This window comes from Carettochelys insculpta, chromosome 9 (assembly GCF_033958435.1).
Source record: "Carettochelys insculpta isolate YL-2023 chromosome 9, ASM3395843v1, whole genome shotgun sequence".
Taxonomy (NCBI): Eukaryota; Metazoa; Chordata; order Testudines; family Carettochelyidae; genus Carettochelys; species Carettochelys insculpta.
Window position 1 is genome coordinate 35,513,347 of NC_134145.1, and position 16,601 is coordinate 35,529,947.

General features: G+C 45.6%; 2 protein-coding genes across 3 annotated transcripts; both read left to right on the forward strand.

Moving 5' to 3' along the window:
* The first annotated feature begins 1,322 nt into the window (after positions 1–1,322).
* RWDD3 (RWD domain containing 3) lies at positions 1,323–13,200 on the forward strand. Of its 2 annotated transcripts, none has more exons than XM_075003184.1 (4): positions 1,323–1,786; positions 8,036–8,523; positions 12,591–12,706; positions 12,805–13,200. In XM_075003184.1, exons 1-4 carry the CDS (start codon positions 1,702–1,704, stop codon positions 12,917–12,919), a joined length of 804 nt encoding a protein of 267 aa, XP_074859285.1. In that variant the 5' UTR covers positions 1,323–1,701; the 3' UTR covers positions 12,920–13,200. The 2 variants fall into 2 exon arrangements, with proteins under 2 accessions (XP_074859285.1, XP_074859286.1); XM_075003185.1 differs by having other exon boundaries at positions 8,042–8,523.
* A 106-nt stretch (positions 13,201–13,306) lies between these two features.
* On the forward strand, positions 13,307–16,063 carry LOC142017864 (uncharacterized). Its single transcript, XM_075003183.1, has 2 exons — positions 13,307–15,012; positions 15,365–16,063. The coding sequence occupies exons 1-2, from the start codon at positions 14,550–14,552 to the stop codon at positions 15,868–15,870; spliced, it is 969 nt and encodes a 322-aa protein (XP_074859284.1). The 5' UTR covers positions 13,307–14,549; the 3' UTR covers positions 15,871–16,063.
* The last annotated feature ends 538 nt before the right edge of the window (positions 16,064–16,601 follow it).

Sequence of the window (16,601 nt, forward strand, 5' to 3'; positions counted from 1 at the left end):
GTTATTTCAGAAAATATTTTTAAAAAATGGTCATGTTTCATAGATGGGGAGTAGCTATTTCAGGATACTGCCGTATCCCAAAATAGCTCTACAGTATAAACATAGTCTTGTGATGGAAGTTACTAGGTTAGGCTTTAGGTGATAGGTTCAACTCTAGACTCTCTCTGGAGTTGCTGTGATCTTCAGTAATTTCATTTCTCTGCCCCACTTTTTGTGAAAAGAAGTTAATTTTCTCAACCTTGTCTGTTCAGATTGTAAATTCTGCAGGATCGATGCTGTCTCTTACAATGCATAGTACAGAATGATGGTTTGGTTCACTAGGTGCAGACATAATATAACCCATGATATTTTAAATTAATGGCTTTAGAAGAATTTTGTGATGCTTTCACTAGGTTGATTAAAGGCATCATTTTATATAAGAAGATAAATTTATTGAAAACTGTGTCTGTGCAGCTGTTTCAGCAGCACTAATTATAGAGAAGTGACCATTCACAGGGGGTCAGTTAGAAAAGCAATGACTAGCACCAGTTGGCTGCTTGGCATCAGATGTGAGAGCAGCTTAGGATTCCAAGAACCACACTTGATCTCCAAGGCAAGAGAGTCAGGGGCCCTGCCTTACTTTTCCCCTTACTGGAAATTTAACTATGGGATCTGAGAGCAGATAAATACTACAGTCTCCTGCTGTGACTATTGTGTTACTGTTTAGTACCAAGTGGTGCAGTTCATTGTCTGCCTCAATGTGCTTTGCTGGCTTTTTTATGTGTAATACAAAAAACACAGGGAGATACACATTTCATAGAGCTGGAAAGGACCTCAGGAGGTCATTGAGTCCAGTCCTCTGCCCTCTTGGCAAGACCAAGCACCATCCCTGATAGATTTTTTTTTTTATTTATTTGCCCTAGACCCCTAAATAGCCTCTTCAAGGACTAAGCTCATAACCCTGGGTTTAGCAGGCCAACATACAAAGCACTGAGCTATCCCTACCATTGATTCAGTGCCACAACATTCCTGCTGAGGGTCCAGGGAGGTTATCTATGGCCTACACCAAAGTGGCAGCAGAGCTGAAGGTGCAACTTGGCTCAAGCAAGCCTAGAGGTGAACTTCTAAAGCAGTGAATCCCAAGCTTTTCACTACTATGGATCTTCCCCCTGTGGCTTCCCTCCCGCCCCCCAACCGTTTGCAGACCTTCATCAAAGCCAGTTCTAGCTATGCCCACTTCATTGCATGAAAATGGAAACCACAACAAAGATTTTGGATCGCAATTAATAACGTCAGTGGAAGAGATTTAACTTAAAACAATTAATTGTAACTCCACAATTTATTTAAAACTTTTTTTCCATGATCAGTTTTATTCTTTCCCCCCCCCCCGTGTCCCCTGCACTGCCCTCGGGGGCTGGGAACCACTATTCTAAAGCCAACTGTTGGGCGCTACTTGCCGCCAAATGAGGCTCGGTGGGCAGAGGGTCGCTGGGCAGTGCCCAGAGCGGGAGCCGCCCGGCGTTTGGCCGTACCAGGGCCAGGAAGGAGCCGGATGCCCTAGAGCGGGCCACTTACCGAGGCGGGCTCCTTCCGGCGGGCTGCCTGCGCCCACCCCAACGCTGGGCGGCTCGCTGACCGGCGACTGCAGCTGCAGCGGGCGGGGCCCGGCTCGTCTCGCTGCCGGCGGCGCGGAGGAGGCTCTGGCCCGGGCGCGTGGTCGCCATGTCGGCGTCGGCGCTGGAGGAGCTCTCGGCTCTGAGGGCTATTTACTGCCAGCCGGAGGAGTGCGCCGTGCTGGCGGTGTCAGGTGAATGTCGCGGCCGCTCTTCCCGCCCGCACCGGCCCGCAGCAGCGCAGGCCCCGCCTGGGCTGAGCTCGGGGTACCCCTTTGCCAAGGCGCAGTAGGCCGCACCCCTTGTCCGAGTAGCGCGTCTCTGCCTCCTCCTTCCCCATGTTCCTGTGGTACCCACCGCCCTGGCGAGGGAGCTCACCGGGGCGGCGGTGAGCGGGCCGCCGAAGGTGGGGTGAGACGAGCGAGGCGCGGCGCCTGACCCAGCCAGTGTTGGGCATCGTGCCCGCTTTCCCTCCCGTCTCCTGAGCTGCCGTGTCCTGTTCAGGGTGGCGCGCTGCGCTGTGGCGTGGGCATTGCATTGTCAGACAGCGTAAGGGAGACTTTGCGAGTCTTCTGCCCTGGAAAACTGGCACCTTGTTCCTTTAACTCCCCGCAGCTGTGTGGCCATCCGCCTGGCTGGCACTTGTTGCTGCAGGGAGAATGACTAGAACAGGACCATTACAAAGTGATCCATACACAGCTTCTGGGCAAGCAAAGGGTTAGGGCCCCAGAGCCTGGGTTTTGATCTTGGCAACTTACCATTGTTGGTGCTGTTGGCCATTAACTTTTCTAATTTGTTTGTTTGTTTGTTTAAAAACCACTTATATTTTGGCCTTCACAGCACCCCTTGGAAATTTGTCCCACAGGTTGACGATATGTAGTGTAGTGAAATATGACTCCTGCAAAGGCATAAAAAAGACTTACTTACTTTTTCCTTGCCAGTTGTGATTTTATAGAAATCTATCATATCTTCTCTAAGCTGCCTTTTTTCAAAGTTGAACACTCCCCATCTTTTTAATCTCTTTTCAACAGGAAGCTCTTCCGTACACCTTAATGATTTTCCCATGATTGTTCCTTTTTTATCAGGCCTACTACCAGTTTAATATATTGGATACATTTTCTCTCCTGACCTGTGCTGTCATGGCAGTAGTTTGGATGATCTAAGAGGTCTCTCATATCTATGAAAATTAAATATTTTTCCATAATGTAGCCTCACAGCAAGCACTACCCTTGCATCCTGTCTGTCTCCCAGCATCTGCTTGTAAGCTGCACTAAGCATTGTTTTCTGCTGCCAGGCTCCTCTGGTGCTTTGCTGAAGTTCATTGTTAGAGTGCTGAACAATTATAATGCACGTTAAACATGCTTCCAATATGTTTGAGAAATTTAGCTTCTCTGGACTATAGCATTGTAAAACCCATAAATATATATATTCTTCAGTGTCAGACTTTGCTTTCTATAGCAAATTCTGACAATTTAATCTATTTTTGTATTCATTCACATCACAAAAATGCTACTGTAAGTAACTCGTTTAATCTTTTACCTTTTATTAGTGGTAGCAAATTCAGAAAGATGTCCTTTGCCTGTCAGTTACCTAGCATGTAACATTACTGTTTGTATCTTTGACACCGGGTAAATCCTAATGGGTGTCACTCTCCCATCTCCATTTTCTGTCTCCTCCGGTTCCCAGCATTGGCACTGCAGTCAGTGAATAATAGGTGAATGACACAATCAGAATCTGTTACATGCCAGTAAAAAAGTGTAACTAACCTGTTAAGCAGTTATACTTCAGATAAGTAACAAGGACTTGGAGGCCACGTAAGGTGGTATAATGTTCAGGAGGCAGTTGCTATCCCTGTGCACAAGGTGGCTGATTCTCAGTCACTCCTTCTCCTGCAGTTGGTACAGGGATCAAAGATAGCTTTGTGCATGTTTGTGTTCTCTGCATTCTTGAATTGTGTGGGCTCTGCTTAATAAAATGTATACCATTCTCAAGGTTTCTGTAATTTATGCTCTTCTTCCCAGGGCTCCATATGGGTCCTCCTGGGGAACCAGAGAATAGCCGTCATTTGTTTGACTCTTGTCAGGCCTGCTATGCTGGATGCTGGGAGCAGGGTAAATGCAGAGCCATTATTCCAGTTCTGTGAGAGCAGCCAAGGTAGCTTCTGCACATAGGATATTCTCAGGGGACCATTTTTACCAGTGTGAAGATTCCTTTATGCTGCTGGAGTGATATAAAGCGGGGATGGGGGTTGTTCTACCCAATGATTACAATCTGAGTTACAGGACCCAGTTTAAAGAAGATGATAGCTTTATTTCCAAACCATGATTAAGCCTTAGAGTGTATGTACAAGCATGCTGGGACTGAACTAACTTAATCAGTTTTAACTCGTGCGGGTTTTTTTTGTTCCCGTGCAGGTTTCTGTGTGGAGGCTCTTAAAGAAGAGCTCCGTGTAGCCAAAAAGGTTGTCTTCCAAATGATATTATCTCACTTGCCCTGTTACTTTTGTTTCAATTAACTTAAATCAGTAGGGTATTAACTTAAACTAAATTTAAAGTAAAGCATATTATGAAATGCATGTCTGCACATAAATGCACCAAAATAACACACACTCTTAGATCAGTGTTTGTACAGAAACTCATAGATCAGTGTTTCCCAAAGTGTGGTGCACATACCACTGTGGGTACTGGAAAAGATTTCAAGGCACGTGTGGGAGAAAGTAAATTACTAAAAATCGGGAGATGAGCACTGGGACGACACTGGGAGAAGGGGGACACTGATAAGGCTGAAGTCCCAAAAGGGGTATATGAATGCTTTAAATTTTGAAATGCTGGTTTAGATAGCCAAAGCATAGCATAATTCAGGGGCATTTTTAACAATCTGCTTACGCTACAAAATATAATTGTATTGTGACTGGTTCTCCCTGACATGACACACGCTATAGTATTTTTATATGAGAATTAAAAGTGCAGTAGTCCCTCGAGTTATGTGAGGGCTCTGGTCCCTTGAACCCTCTAATGGCTTGAATTTCACGTAAGTCGGGAAAGTAGCTTTTTTCCCTGGCAGAATTCACGTTCAGCAGCCGGGGAAGCAGCAGGAGCACTTGGAACTCCTTTTGGGTTTGTCTACACTAGGAATTAAGTTCGAAGTTAACTTCAAAATAGCCAGCAGGGAGTCTACACACATTTTCCCTTACTTTGAAGTTAACTTAGCCCAACTTCAAATTCCTGGGAATGGAGTAGTGTCCTACTTTGAGGTTTAACTTCAAAGTAGGGTGTGTGTATACATTCGACTTTGAAGTTTCTTATTTTGAAGTAAGCAACTTTGATGTTATTTTTTGTAGTGTAGACGCAGCCTTTGAAAGTGAAGTCCTGGGGTTGTGTGGAGCAGTTGGGTAGGGTTAAGCCTGGCGGTGGGTTGGGGCTGTGGGAAGGGGGCAGAGGGGGTAAGCCTGGAGTGGGTTAGGGCTGCAGTGGGGATTGGGGGCTGGAGTTGAGCCGGGGCAGCACAGCTCTGCGGGGGCACGTGAGCCAGAACAGCGCACTTGGGCAGGGGGAGTGTTGAACTGAGGCTGTGCAGAGTTGGGGAGTTAAGCCAGGGCTGCGGGGAGCAGGATTTTGAGTTCCACTGAACTCTCATTAATGCTAGTTAAACACAACTCGTAATCACACATTATGAAAGATTAGTATAATGGTTTTAAGATAACTAAAATATTCCTTAACTGAAACAGTTTAATTTTTATTAAACAAAAATCTGATTTTTCAGAAAAACGATAAGCATGATTTTAAACTGTAACATCCAGACTATAGCAAATTAATTTAGTGGGGTATTATATTAAAACCAAATTTTCCCAAAGTCTGCACCTGTGTGTGTATATCTCTATCTTGAATTTTATTAAAGGGCTTGTACCTTTTTCATACATAGAGAGAGGGATCTCAGATCTTCATAGGTGATGAAATGCAGAAGGCTCAGAACCTTTCGTAGAACATAGTATGAACATAATGAGTGTAACTGAACACATATTTAGATTACCTCAGCATAATGTGGGTATGCATGGCTTTTAACCAAACTGTCTTTGTGAAACATTGGTTTCTTATTTGTCAGACTGATCTATTGCATTCTCCACTGGAATCTGAAAAAACGCTTTAGGTGTGGACATTATTATGTATTTGATTGTCTTTTTCAGGGAATTTCCAGCTCTTTTGGATTAGAGACGCAGAATCCCTGAGTTTGTGCAAAATGAGGTTTTGCAGCTTCTGCTATTATTTTTTTAATTATGGTTTATAATGCTATTTCTTTGTGCTTAATTTTTTCTGATACTACAACTTGTCATTAATAAACCATGCAGAGAGACACATTACATTAAAGCTGCTATGTTAAATGATGTGATATCTCAGAAATTTAGGGTTTTCCTGCGTAGTGTCACATGGTCAGAAAAGGGATCATTAGGTACTGAAGGTTTTGGGGGGAATGTGGGACGAAGCTCTTGCACATCTCTTGGTAGACTAAAAACTTTAGCTTTCCAAGGTTTAACAATGATTCGCTCAAGATGCAAAAGATATTTTTATTAAAATGATGTATTGATTAATTTAACTTAACTACAATATATCTCTATTCATAAATTTCTGTGGAAGGATTAGTACTGCAGGTAGAATTCAATAGGGTTAATCCACATTCTTTCTAGTTTGTGTAGCAATCTTGCAATAAAGTACATATTTACATATTCAAAGCTTGCACTCTTGTAGGTAGTTTCTGTGTTTGAAATGGAATGCATGTGTTCTTTTGGGAGAGGAATAGGGCATCTCTTTGGCTGAGTGGGAGCATAAGATACGGTATTTGTACTGAAGTGCCAAACAAACTGTGAGCATGAATAGGTGCAATTCGGCTAAATTCAATGGATTTGCATCTGCTACTTCCACTTCTTGCCCTTGTGTTTTTATTCAGAATGAGGATGCCTGTGAGTGTTTGAAGACCTTTTTGAATGCAGTGTTAGTATTTGATAATTCGATATGAAGGGCTTTGTGATTTTATTTTAGAATACAGTATTGCAGAGGGTTCTCCATTTGAACCAGGATGGTGTTTTGGAAACATATCTCTGGCTGATTTCTTAAAAGATGTTCAGATTATATTCAGGTTGTTTCACTTATTAAACAGGATTCAACAAAATGTTAGGGCAATGAGGTTGGTTGATAAAGTCAGCAGTGGCAGTTTAGACATTCTTCAACAGCCTGTCATGTCAAGCAAGTGTGGTGAGGAGAGAAATCATTTCAAAAGAACTCACCTGATATTTGTCAGTTTACTCTTCCTTTCAAATCTGTCTCCTTATGCCCTTATAGAATAAAACATCTTGACATTTTAGCGGTTTTTAAAGAAATAGGGTAAAGTATTTGGAACATATAAGAAGATTGAAGCAGAGAGAATGAGAGGGAGAACTTATTTTATTGTACACTTTTCTTTTCTCTAGTTGCTGGATAGCCAGATTAGGTTAGGTCTTTATCCCCTCTTTCTATGTAAAAACTTTTGTTTTAAGCTCACTGAGAAATAAAACTTTAAAAACTAACAAAATAATTTATTGGTGAGCTTTCATGGGACTGACCCACTTCTTCAGACCATAGCCATACCAGAACAGACTCAATATTTCTACCCCTCTACTCTCTGATTTGCTCACCTTGATCAATTTTTTTCTGATTTGTCCACCTTGATTACTGTTTTTGGTTCTCTGTGCCTTATATATTGCGTCTGTTCTGGTATGGCTATGGTCTGAAGAAGTGGGTCTGTCCCACGAAAGCTCAGCTGATAAATTATTTTGTTAGTCTTTAAAGTGCTACTTGACTGCTTTTTTGTTTTGATAGTTTATAGACTGGTACAGCTTCCTCTCTGACACTATGAGAAATAAGTGTGCCCCAGGGGAAGCAATGACTGCGGTGCTCTCTGCCTGGAGCCCTGGGGGAAGCGATGGCTGCTGGCGCACCCTGCTCGAGGCCCTGGGGGAAGTGGTGGCTGCTGGTGCTCCCTGCCCAGAGTCCTGCAAAGTGGCAGCTGCTGGCACTGTCTACCCTGCAGCACCAATAAGTGGTGGCTGCCAGTGCTCTGTGTCCTGGAACCCCAGGAAAGCAGCCACTCGAGAATACTTGAATTCACGAACCTAAGTTGAGATCCTACTATATTGACTTGTCAAGATTTAAAAGCAGCATCAAGTTGTGACCTCTTTTTAGAATATGTTAATAACATCCCTTCTAGTATGGAAGCAAATATTTCATACAGGATTTCATGTACGCTGGAGATTTATAGCTTAAGTCATGAGTTGTAAGAAATTTTAGAAATTTTCTGTGAAGAATCAGTCTCTCTAACGGAATTTTTAAGGAGAGAAAATGTACTAACTTACTTGTGTGCCACTGAACTTTGTAATTTATATGCAGTTTATTATTATTTTTGATGCCTTTCAGAGACAGATGGAATCATAGTAAGAATTCAAACCAGCATGAAGGGACTTTTGAATTCAGATATACTGTTGAAGCTGTCATTTCACTTGCCGGTCAGTTATCCCTCAAGCCTGCCGAATATCTCCGTTAATTCAGAACAGCTTACAAGGGCACAGTGTAAGGATGTACAAGAAAGATTACTTGAGCAAGCTAAGAGTCATCTTTCTGAACCCATGGTACTTGAGTTGGTTCTCTGGATACAACAGAATCTTAAGCATATCATTCAGCAATCAGAAACTTCAGATGGCAACGAAAAAAGTACTTTGTCAAGATGCATAAGTACAGAAGATGGTCTCTGGACTATACTTTTGCATTTAGATCACATGAGAGCTAAGGCAAAATATGTCAAAACTGTGGAAAAATGGACTTCTGATTTAAGGCTGACTGGACGATTGATGTTTATGGGCAAGATGATACTGATTCTTCTGCAAGGAAGAAGAACCAACATTAAGGTACAAAAACATTGAATGTTGACTAGTTCTATTGATTTACTGTTGAGAGCTGTGTATCTGAGTAGAATGTTTTGTTTGTTTTTTTGAACATTGCCAGTTTTGGAAGCAGCTTGATCATTAGGAGTATGCATAAAGCTAGTACTTTCTTTATTCTTGTAAGAGTTCTAATTTATTTCAGTAGCTGTCTTTACCTCTTCTGTGTTCTTCACTAATCTGAAAAGTCTTGGTTTATAGTTTCTGTGTTTAAAAAAACAAAATAAAAAGCATCTCCTGAGGCCAATAGTTGTTTTTTACTTGCAGGGGCAGAAAATTAGTGTGTGTGTGCATGTGCGTCTGCGCTGTATTTTGATCTAATCTTAAGAGTAGTTTTCTCCTGTTGATAAGGGTGTGTGGAGGAATATGATCTAAAATGACTGTTGTGAGTTCATGATAGCTGTGAAAAGGAAACAGTCCCTGAAAATATAGACTTAACGCTAGCATAATATTATTTCCTCTTTGATTGCTGCTGGGTGCAATACACTTTTGTTTCTTCAGCTGATGCATGCACTGAAGAATACGTATGTTTCCATAGCCATGACCTGGTGCAGCTTTTGTGCTCTTCACCCAGGGCATAAAGTAGGTTGCTAGACCACCACTGTTGTAGTTCCTACTTGCCACTTGTTGTCTAGGACCACTTCAGTTTTTTCTGTAAATAGTTCAAAACACTTTTAAAAATACTTCTTAGCTACTTCCTTAATGTAGTTCATTTAAAAGATAGTTCTAAGACTTTATTCCCCTGGGAATCCTCCTCTCGGTTGAGGAACCATGTTCTGTATCTGCTGTGATCTTCCAATAGATGCAAGCAAGGATCTTCAGCTATAAGAGTGAAGAGATGTGTTACAAGCCATTCCCAGTCACAAACTATCCCAACACTTGTCTGTACTGCCTTGGGAAAGTGTGCATTCCTTCCAATTGCTGTATCTGGAGCTTGTTTCTGAATAGGACTAAGCAGTCCAGGAAGTTGTGGGGCTTCAAATTTTTCATGGAGCAATCTATGAAGGCAGGAGCAACCTCTAAATGGGATGACCCTGCTGTATGACTTCCTGAAATAAAACTGCTGTGCAAACATAGTATTTTGGATTAGATCCTCTGGAAGCACTGCTGGGCAGGGACTGTAATCTAAAATAGGCTTTATTGTGTGTGGACACAATATTTTGGAATACGATTTGCTTATTTTGGGGCTTCTCTGTTGTGTAGATGCGTTGTTTCAGAATAGCTTATATTGGAATAATAGCTCCGGAATAAGATATTCTGGAATAACACTGTAGTGTAGGTATATCCATATTTTCTGGCTTGACTGCTCTCCATCACCTGGCCCATACTCGTCAGTTTCAGCCTCAGAGTAGCCATATGAACCTGCTCAACACTGGAGGATCAGATGGGCATGAGCACTTATGTAACCCTGTTTTCAAGGCTTCCCCTGAGATATTAACAAGCACGGCTGTGGTCTAGTCACACTCCAAGCACAGTCTCAGCTTACTTGATATGATTCCCAAAAGGTCTTAGTTTTCCTTACTTCACGGGACGAAAGAGTAAGGCTGTGTGTAACGGAGGGGAACATGGGGAGTAATGGGTTGAATGAGGCATGTCACCACAGCTGCATTCCACTTCAGTTGGGGGTGCAGCACTGCAGGGTGAGGTTGCATTGGAGGTAACAGCAGCCAGATTGGCCTGCACCCAATTCCTTTCTTATATCTGCAGATATAGATGGTCCAAGTACATCATGGCAAGCTGTTGTATGAACAAACACACACCTCACAGCTGGGCACGGAGGCTATTGCTCTGGTATTGCCAGGCAGATTACTGTAATTGTTGTCCACCTCCCAGCAATCCACAATACCTGGTGGATTCCCTGAGTAGATGTTTCTCCACAGAAAATGAGTGGGATCTGCATGACATGACTGTCTGGTTTATGTTACAAACATGGGTCTTCCATCAATGGACCAGTTTGTGTCCAGTCTGAACCAAAAGTGCAAGGAGTTGTACCAGAGGAGGTTGTAGTTTGGGCTTTCTTGGTGACATGTTTTATACAAGGGTTGGGAGTTTTATGGTACACATGCCTCTGATTTGCCTCTTTCTTCAAATGTTGACCAGACCAGACAAAATGCAAGTCATTCTTATATCGCAAACTTGAGCTTGACAAGTCTGGTATCTGATGTTTCTGCAAACTATCTGCCTGACCTTCTCTCTGCCTTCCCTGGTACATGAGCTACTAAGCCAGGACAAAGGATGCAATTGTCATCTCAACCCAGTCGTGCTTCCTCTGAGGGCATATGATTTGGAAGCTGTTGATGTCAGAGAGGATCTTTTGATCTGAAATCCAGGTCCTCCTGAGCAGCAGGTAGCACACTACCAGGAAATGTTATAAAGTGAAGGGCAATAGCTTTATGTTGTAGTGTAAACAATAAGGAGTTTCCTTTTTACGGGCTAAGACCCCAGACATACTGCACTACAATCCTTGATATTATCTATTAGCTCTCTCCAAATACATCTGTTGGTCATTGGCATGTTTCATTTTCCTGTAGTGCCTATTCTGTATTTTCCCACACAGTCTCAGCTCATGTCCTGAGGCATTTAAAACTTCTCTCTGATATCAAAACTGATACCACCCTGGAATTTGAATCTTATTTTATCAACCTTCACTAAGTCTCCATTTGAGACGAGGTATTAAAAAAACAAACAAACAAAAACAAAACAACCATGGAGATGTGTATATCTTGTAGAACTGGAAGGGACTTTAAGAGGTCATCGAGTCTAGTTGCCTGCGCTCAGGACCTATCACCATCCCTGACATCTTTTTTTAATCCCACTCCAGACCCTTGAAAGGCCCCCTCGAGGATTGAATTCATAACCCTGGATTTACAAGGCTAATGCTCTAAGTACTGAGCTATTTGATCTCCACCCCAGCTTCTCTCTAAGGTGGTGTCAGACTTTCACCTCAACCAAAGTATCCCTCTACTTGTGTTTTTATTCTCAACCTTTCCCTATAAAAGGAGAAGTATGGCAGTCACTGACACGTGTAGGGCTTCTGCTTAGATGGAGTAAGACTTTCTCTTAAGTCCTCTGAGGCTGTTTTCTCTCATTCAGGAAGTGTATGAAAGGAGAGGCCATTTCCTCCCAGAAGCTGTGAAAGGTATTTCAGGATGCATTCTTTTCTCCTATGAGGAGAATGTACAGTGCTTGTTGGTACTGAGTACCAGCATCTTGGCAGCCCCAGCCATGGGATTGGCTGGGGGTTGAGGTGGAGAGCCGGCTGAGTACTGGCTCCTCTTTTTTTGCAAAAAAGGCACTGGAAATGTCTATTGTTGGCAATACAAAAACTGATCTGAAGAGAGCTCAGGTAGCTCTCTGGTAGCTTTCCTTAGAGATATTTCTGTTACTGACAATTGCAAAACAGAAGCTTGGAGTTATGTTCGTAAGAACAGCCATGCTGGGTCAGACCATAGATCCATCAAGCCCAGTATCCTGTCTTCCAACAGTGGCCAATGCCAGGTGCCCCAGAGGGAATGAACAGAACAAGTAATTATCAAGTGATCAATTCCCTGTTGCCCATTTCCAGCCTCTTGCAAATGGAGGCTAGGGGCACCATCCATGCCCATCCTGGCTAATAGCCATGGATGGACGTATCCCCCATGAATTTATCTAGTTCTTCTTTAAACTGTACTATAGTCATGCTTTTACTGAACACTGTGCACTGGTGCAAGCAACTACTTCTGATGCCTTTGCAGTCTGTTGTATCACAGGACAATTTTTTAGTCTCTTGTATCATAGGAGGGCAATACCTGGTGTGTCTTCATAAAGATCCTGCTTGTGAGTTACTTTACATCAGTTAACATCCTTAAAATTAAGCATATTCTTAAGAATGTTGACTGATCCTGTCAAGTTCGATCGGGCATCATAATTGTTGTGAGCATTTTCCAAGTTTGCAATGTTCTGAAACAGACCCTTTGCATTTAGAATAGGTATTTAACAAAACCTCCAAAATATTATAGGTGACAATTCATACTCTCTTTTTTTTTTTTTAAAAGGAATACTTGATTCTTCAGAAAACCTCTAAAGTAGATGTGGACTCAAGCGGAAAGAAATGCAAAGAGAAAATGATTAGTGTACTCTGTGAAACAAAAGTACAGACAGAACACAAAAGGTATAATTTAGTATTATTGCAGATAGAAAAGCAACTGAATTGATAATTACATTGTGACACATCCAGGCATATTCATGTGGTTTTTTTGTACAATGTAGGTTTCAGGCATTTGAAGTCAAAGAATATTCAACTTCGGATGGGCTGCAAAAGGAATTTGAAGCTGCAGGACTTACTGAGCTTTTCTCTGAATTTGTACTTGCTTTGTTAAAGTAAATTTATGAAAAACATTAGAATCTGTAACAGCAGCTGACTTGTAGAAAGCAAGAAGATAAAATGAAATGTTTATTGGAGAACATCTTTAAATCTGCTCTGCAGCAAAATGCCAGAAGACATCTACTTGCAGGAAACAAAAGGCGATAAAGGTACTATGAAAAGTTCATGTTTTTGACTGCATTGCCTCTTAACAAGAAAATGATCAGTCTAACATTTGAATTGTTAAATATGAAGGATGGTGAAGGAAAAATTCTTTTTTCTGAGATTAAATTATAATTGTATCATCTTTAGTTGTCCTCTAATCTCTCTCTCTTTCTCTCGATACAGTGCCTTTTTTTTTCAATACAAAAAAGAGCTGGTATTCAGACGGCTCCCTGCTGCCGACTCCAGCAAATCACATGTAACAGCACAAAAAGAGCACTGTATAGATATATACTTTAGAATGTGCCTCTGTGTGTGTGTGTGTGTGTGTGTGTGTGTGTTCGTAAGAACTCCTAAACTGTAAGAGCTAGGACCACCAAATGTGGTATGCAGCTTACTCTTGCCTTATCTTATCTTAAACCAAGAGCATGATCTGGTTGCATCAGGAAAATTGGAAGTGCCTGAAATCTGATGGTTTTATAGAAAATGAAAAGGGAGGATCACAGAGAAGAGGGATGACATACTTCAGACTTATCAAGTGGGGGGTAGCGATTCTGCAGTGTCACCATTGGGGGCAGCCACAAAAGGAACACAGTGGGCATCTGGGGATGGGGCTTTCCTCCAGAACAGGTAAGTGCTCCCCTACCCCCACAACCTTCCTCGGACTTTAGCAACAAAACTGGATGTGGGAGCCTTGATGGCCACTGGGCCTTTTCTATACTGCCTCTCCTCTTCCCCCGTACTATTACCCCCTGGCCTGGCAGCACCCCACAGACCTCAGGCTGCGAAAGCTTCCCTCCCTCCTACCAGTGCTGAAGGAAAGTGTCCTGGTCCTGCCCCCTCCCACAAGTTCAGACCAGATAACATGTTGGTGGAATAGGAGAATTCTAGTAGATATAAGTAGTCAAGTGGCTCTGTCCAAAGTAAAACACTCAGGCTACGTCTACACTAGCCGGCTACTTCGAAATAGCACCCGTCACATCTACACGCGCCGGGTGCTATTTCGACGTTGAAATCGATGTTAAGCGGTGAGATGTCGAAATTGCTATTCCCATCAGAAGATGGGAATAGTACCCTACTTCGACGTTGAACGTCGAAGTAAGGTGTGTGTAGGCAATCCGCGTCCCGCTACTTCGAAATAGCGGAGTCCGCCATGGCAGCAATCAGCTGAGGAGTTGAGACGCTCTGTCCAGTGCCTGCGGGGCTCTATGCTCTCTGCACTCAGCGGCTCTTAAAGCCACAGGGACCCAGAAATCCTGTAGCAGGAAGCTGGCAGTGTGCACGCAGCAGCTGTGCCACGTGGTGTCCCTGCACTGCCAGAAGGACATCATGGCAGCCAGCCAGCCCCACGAGCGCGCGCAGAGCTCCCCCTCCGGGCTATCCCAGGGCTCCCAGGCCTCCAGCTGGCGGGGTAGGAAGCAGGGCCCCTCCTGGACAGACCCTGAGCTCCGAGACTTGCTGGGGCTCTGGAGGGAGGAGGAGGTGCTGCATGTCATGGGGAGCAAGCGGCGGAACGCGGAGGCGTTCACCCAGCTGGCTGAGGGCCTGGCTGCCCAGGGTCACCCTGCCCGCACGCCTGACCATGTCAGGAGCAAGGTCAAAGAGTTGCGGCAGGGTTACGCCCAGGCCTGGGACTCAGCCAGCTGATCTGGGACTGCCCCCACCGCTTGCCCCTATTACTGGGAGCTCAGGGCTATCCTGGGCCCCCGGGGCACCTCTTTCCCCCCCCCCAGCCACCCTTGACACCACGGCTGATGAGCCCCAGCCGGCCTCAGAGACAGGGTCAGGACTGGAGGCCAGCTCTGCCCCCCCATGCCTACAGCCGGGACCCTCCACCCCAGCCACGGAGTGGTCCAGTGAGGAGGGGGAGCTGGTGCTGGACGTGCCGTCCTGCAGCTCTAGCCAGGTGTTTGCCTCATGGGCATCTCCGGAGCCTGGCAGTGCACCATCAGGTACGTACCCCACAGGGCACAGACCCCCTGAGCATGGGGTGGGGGCACCACTTGACCAGGGGCCCCCCACATCCCCACAACACTGCAGCCTGACATGGCCCGGGCAATCCACAGCACAGGGACGATGCCACAGCCACCAGTGCCCAGCAGTACCTCCACCCATGGACAGTGCTGTGCCCCACCCCCGGTGGGAGGGAAGAGGGGAGGACCACTGGAGGGGGCCACCCACAGGATCACTGCACGCACCAATGGGGGATGGATGGGGTGGGGACACAGGCCCTTGGGAGGATGGGGGGTGGGCCATGGGTCAAGGCTGGGTACTCATGGCTTCCCTTTCCCCCTGTTTCTGCAGCCGCACCATCCCTCGTCCCCAACAGCCCTCCCAGACCACCGGAACACCAGCTGTCGGGGACACCACCTGCCCCAGTCCGGGTCCACTCCCGGGGACGACACTGCCACACCACCATCACCTACGACCCGGAGGTGGCTGCCGCCCTCCGGCGCCAGGTGGACCTCATGGAGCGGAGATTCCAGTTTGAGGAGCGGGAGGCCGCCTGGCACCGGTTCATGGCCACCTTTAACCGGGTGGCCGATACCTTTGAGGAGCTGGTGGCCCATCTGCCTCCCCCCGATGTCCTCCGTCCTGCACTCCCTGCCATCCCGCCCGCTGTCGTCCCGCCTGCTGCCCCACCCACCAGCTCCTCAGAGCAGGAGCCACCTGGGGCCGTGGACCCACCTCGGCCATACCTTCCCATGCTCCTGGCCCCCAGCCAACCTCGCCGGGAACCCCGGCTGAGAGGGGGACCGGCCAGCTGGACGCGGCGGGGGTCGCGCCCTTCCACCCACGCCCCAGAATGATGGGCCGACGGGTGGCCTGCCCACATCTCCCCCCTGTAAATAGTTGTCCCCACCCTTGTATATAGTTATTTATAGTTGATCCTGCCGTTATAGTTTGTAGAGATGTCCCCACTTGTACATAGTTATTATTTTCGTTAATCTGTTCTTTTTGCTAATATTATTATTTATTTGCCAAAAAGAGGTGACATTTTTGTTTTTCTTGTAAATAATGGCAGTTTTATTTTTCCCAAAACCTGTGTCTCATGTGCTTTTGGTGAGAGTGAGGTGTGGGTGCTGGGGCGGGGTGCAGGGATGGCTGGGGGGGGTCGCTCACTGGGCCCCCTGGTCAAAGTACTCCCTTAGGGCCTCCCGGACCCGGACCCTGTCCTGGTGGGCCTGGTGGCTCAGGGCAGCAGCTGCCTGGGGGTAGACTGTTGCGGCCTCCTGTGCCCAGCCCTGCATGAAGGCCTCCCCCTTGCTTTCCACCAGGTTGTGGAGTGTGCAGCAGGCCCCCGCAACCTGGGGGATGTTTGGGAGGCCCAGATCTAGGCGTGCCAGGAGGTAACGCCAGCGGCCTTTCAGGCGCCTGAAGGCTCGCTCGACCACTTGTCGGGCACGGTTGAGGCGGGCGTTGTAGTGCTCCTGGCTGTCAGAGAGGTGGCCTGTTTTGGGCCGCATAAGCCAGGGCTGGAGGAGGTATGCTGCATCCGCCACAAGGCAGAGGGGTACGGTGGTGGTATCCCCCAGAGGGA

What these genes read in the sequence shown, in the direction of transcription:
- LOC142017864 (XM_075003183.1), top strand. Translation starts at nt 14,550, where the DNA reads ATGTCATGGGGAGCAAGCGGCGGAACGCGGAGGCGTTCACCCAGCTGG. An exon ending in GCCTGGCAGTGCACCATCAG is followed by an intron (nt 15,013 to 15,364) that starts GTACGTACCCCA and finishes CTGTTTCTGCAG; the next exon opens with CCGCACCATCCCTCGTCCCC.
- RWDD3 (XM_075003184.1), top strand. Translation starts at nt 1,702, where the DNA reads ATGTCGGCGTCGGCGCTGGAGGAGCTCTCGGCTCTGAGGGCTATTTAC. An exon ending in CGCCGTGCTGGCGGTGTCAG is followed by an intron (nt 1,787 to 8,035) that starts GTGAATGTCGCG and finishes GATGCCTTTCAG; the next exon opens with AGACAGATGGAATCATAGTA. An exon ending in GTACAGACAGAACACAAAAG is followed by an intron (nt 12,707 to 12,804) that starts GTATAATTTAGT and finishes TGTACAATGTAG; the next exon opens with GTTTCAGGCATTTGAAGTCA.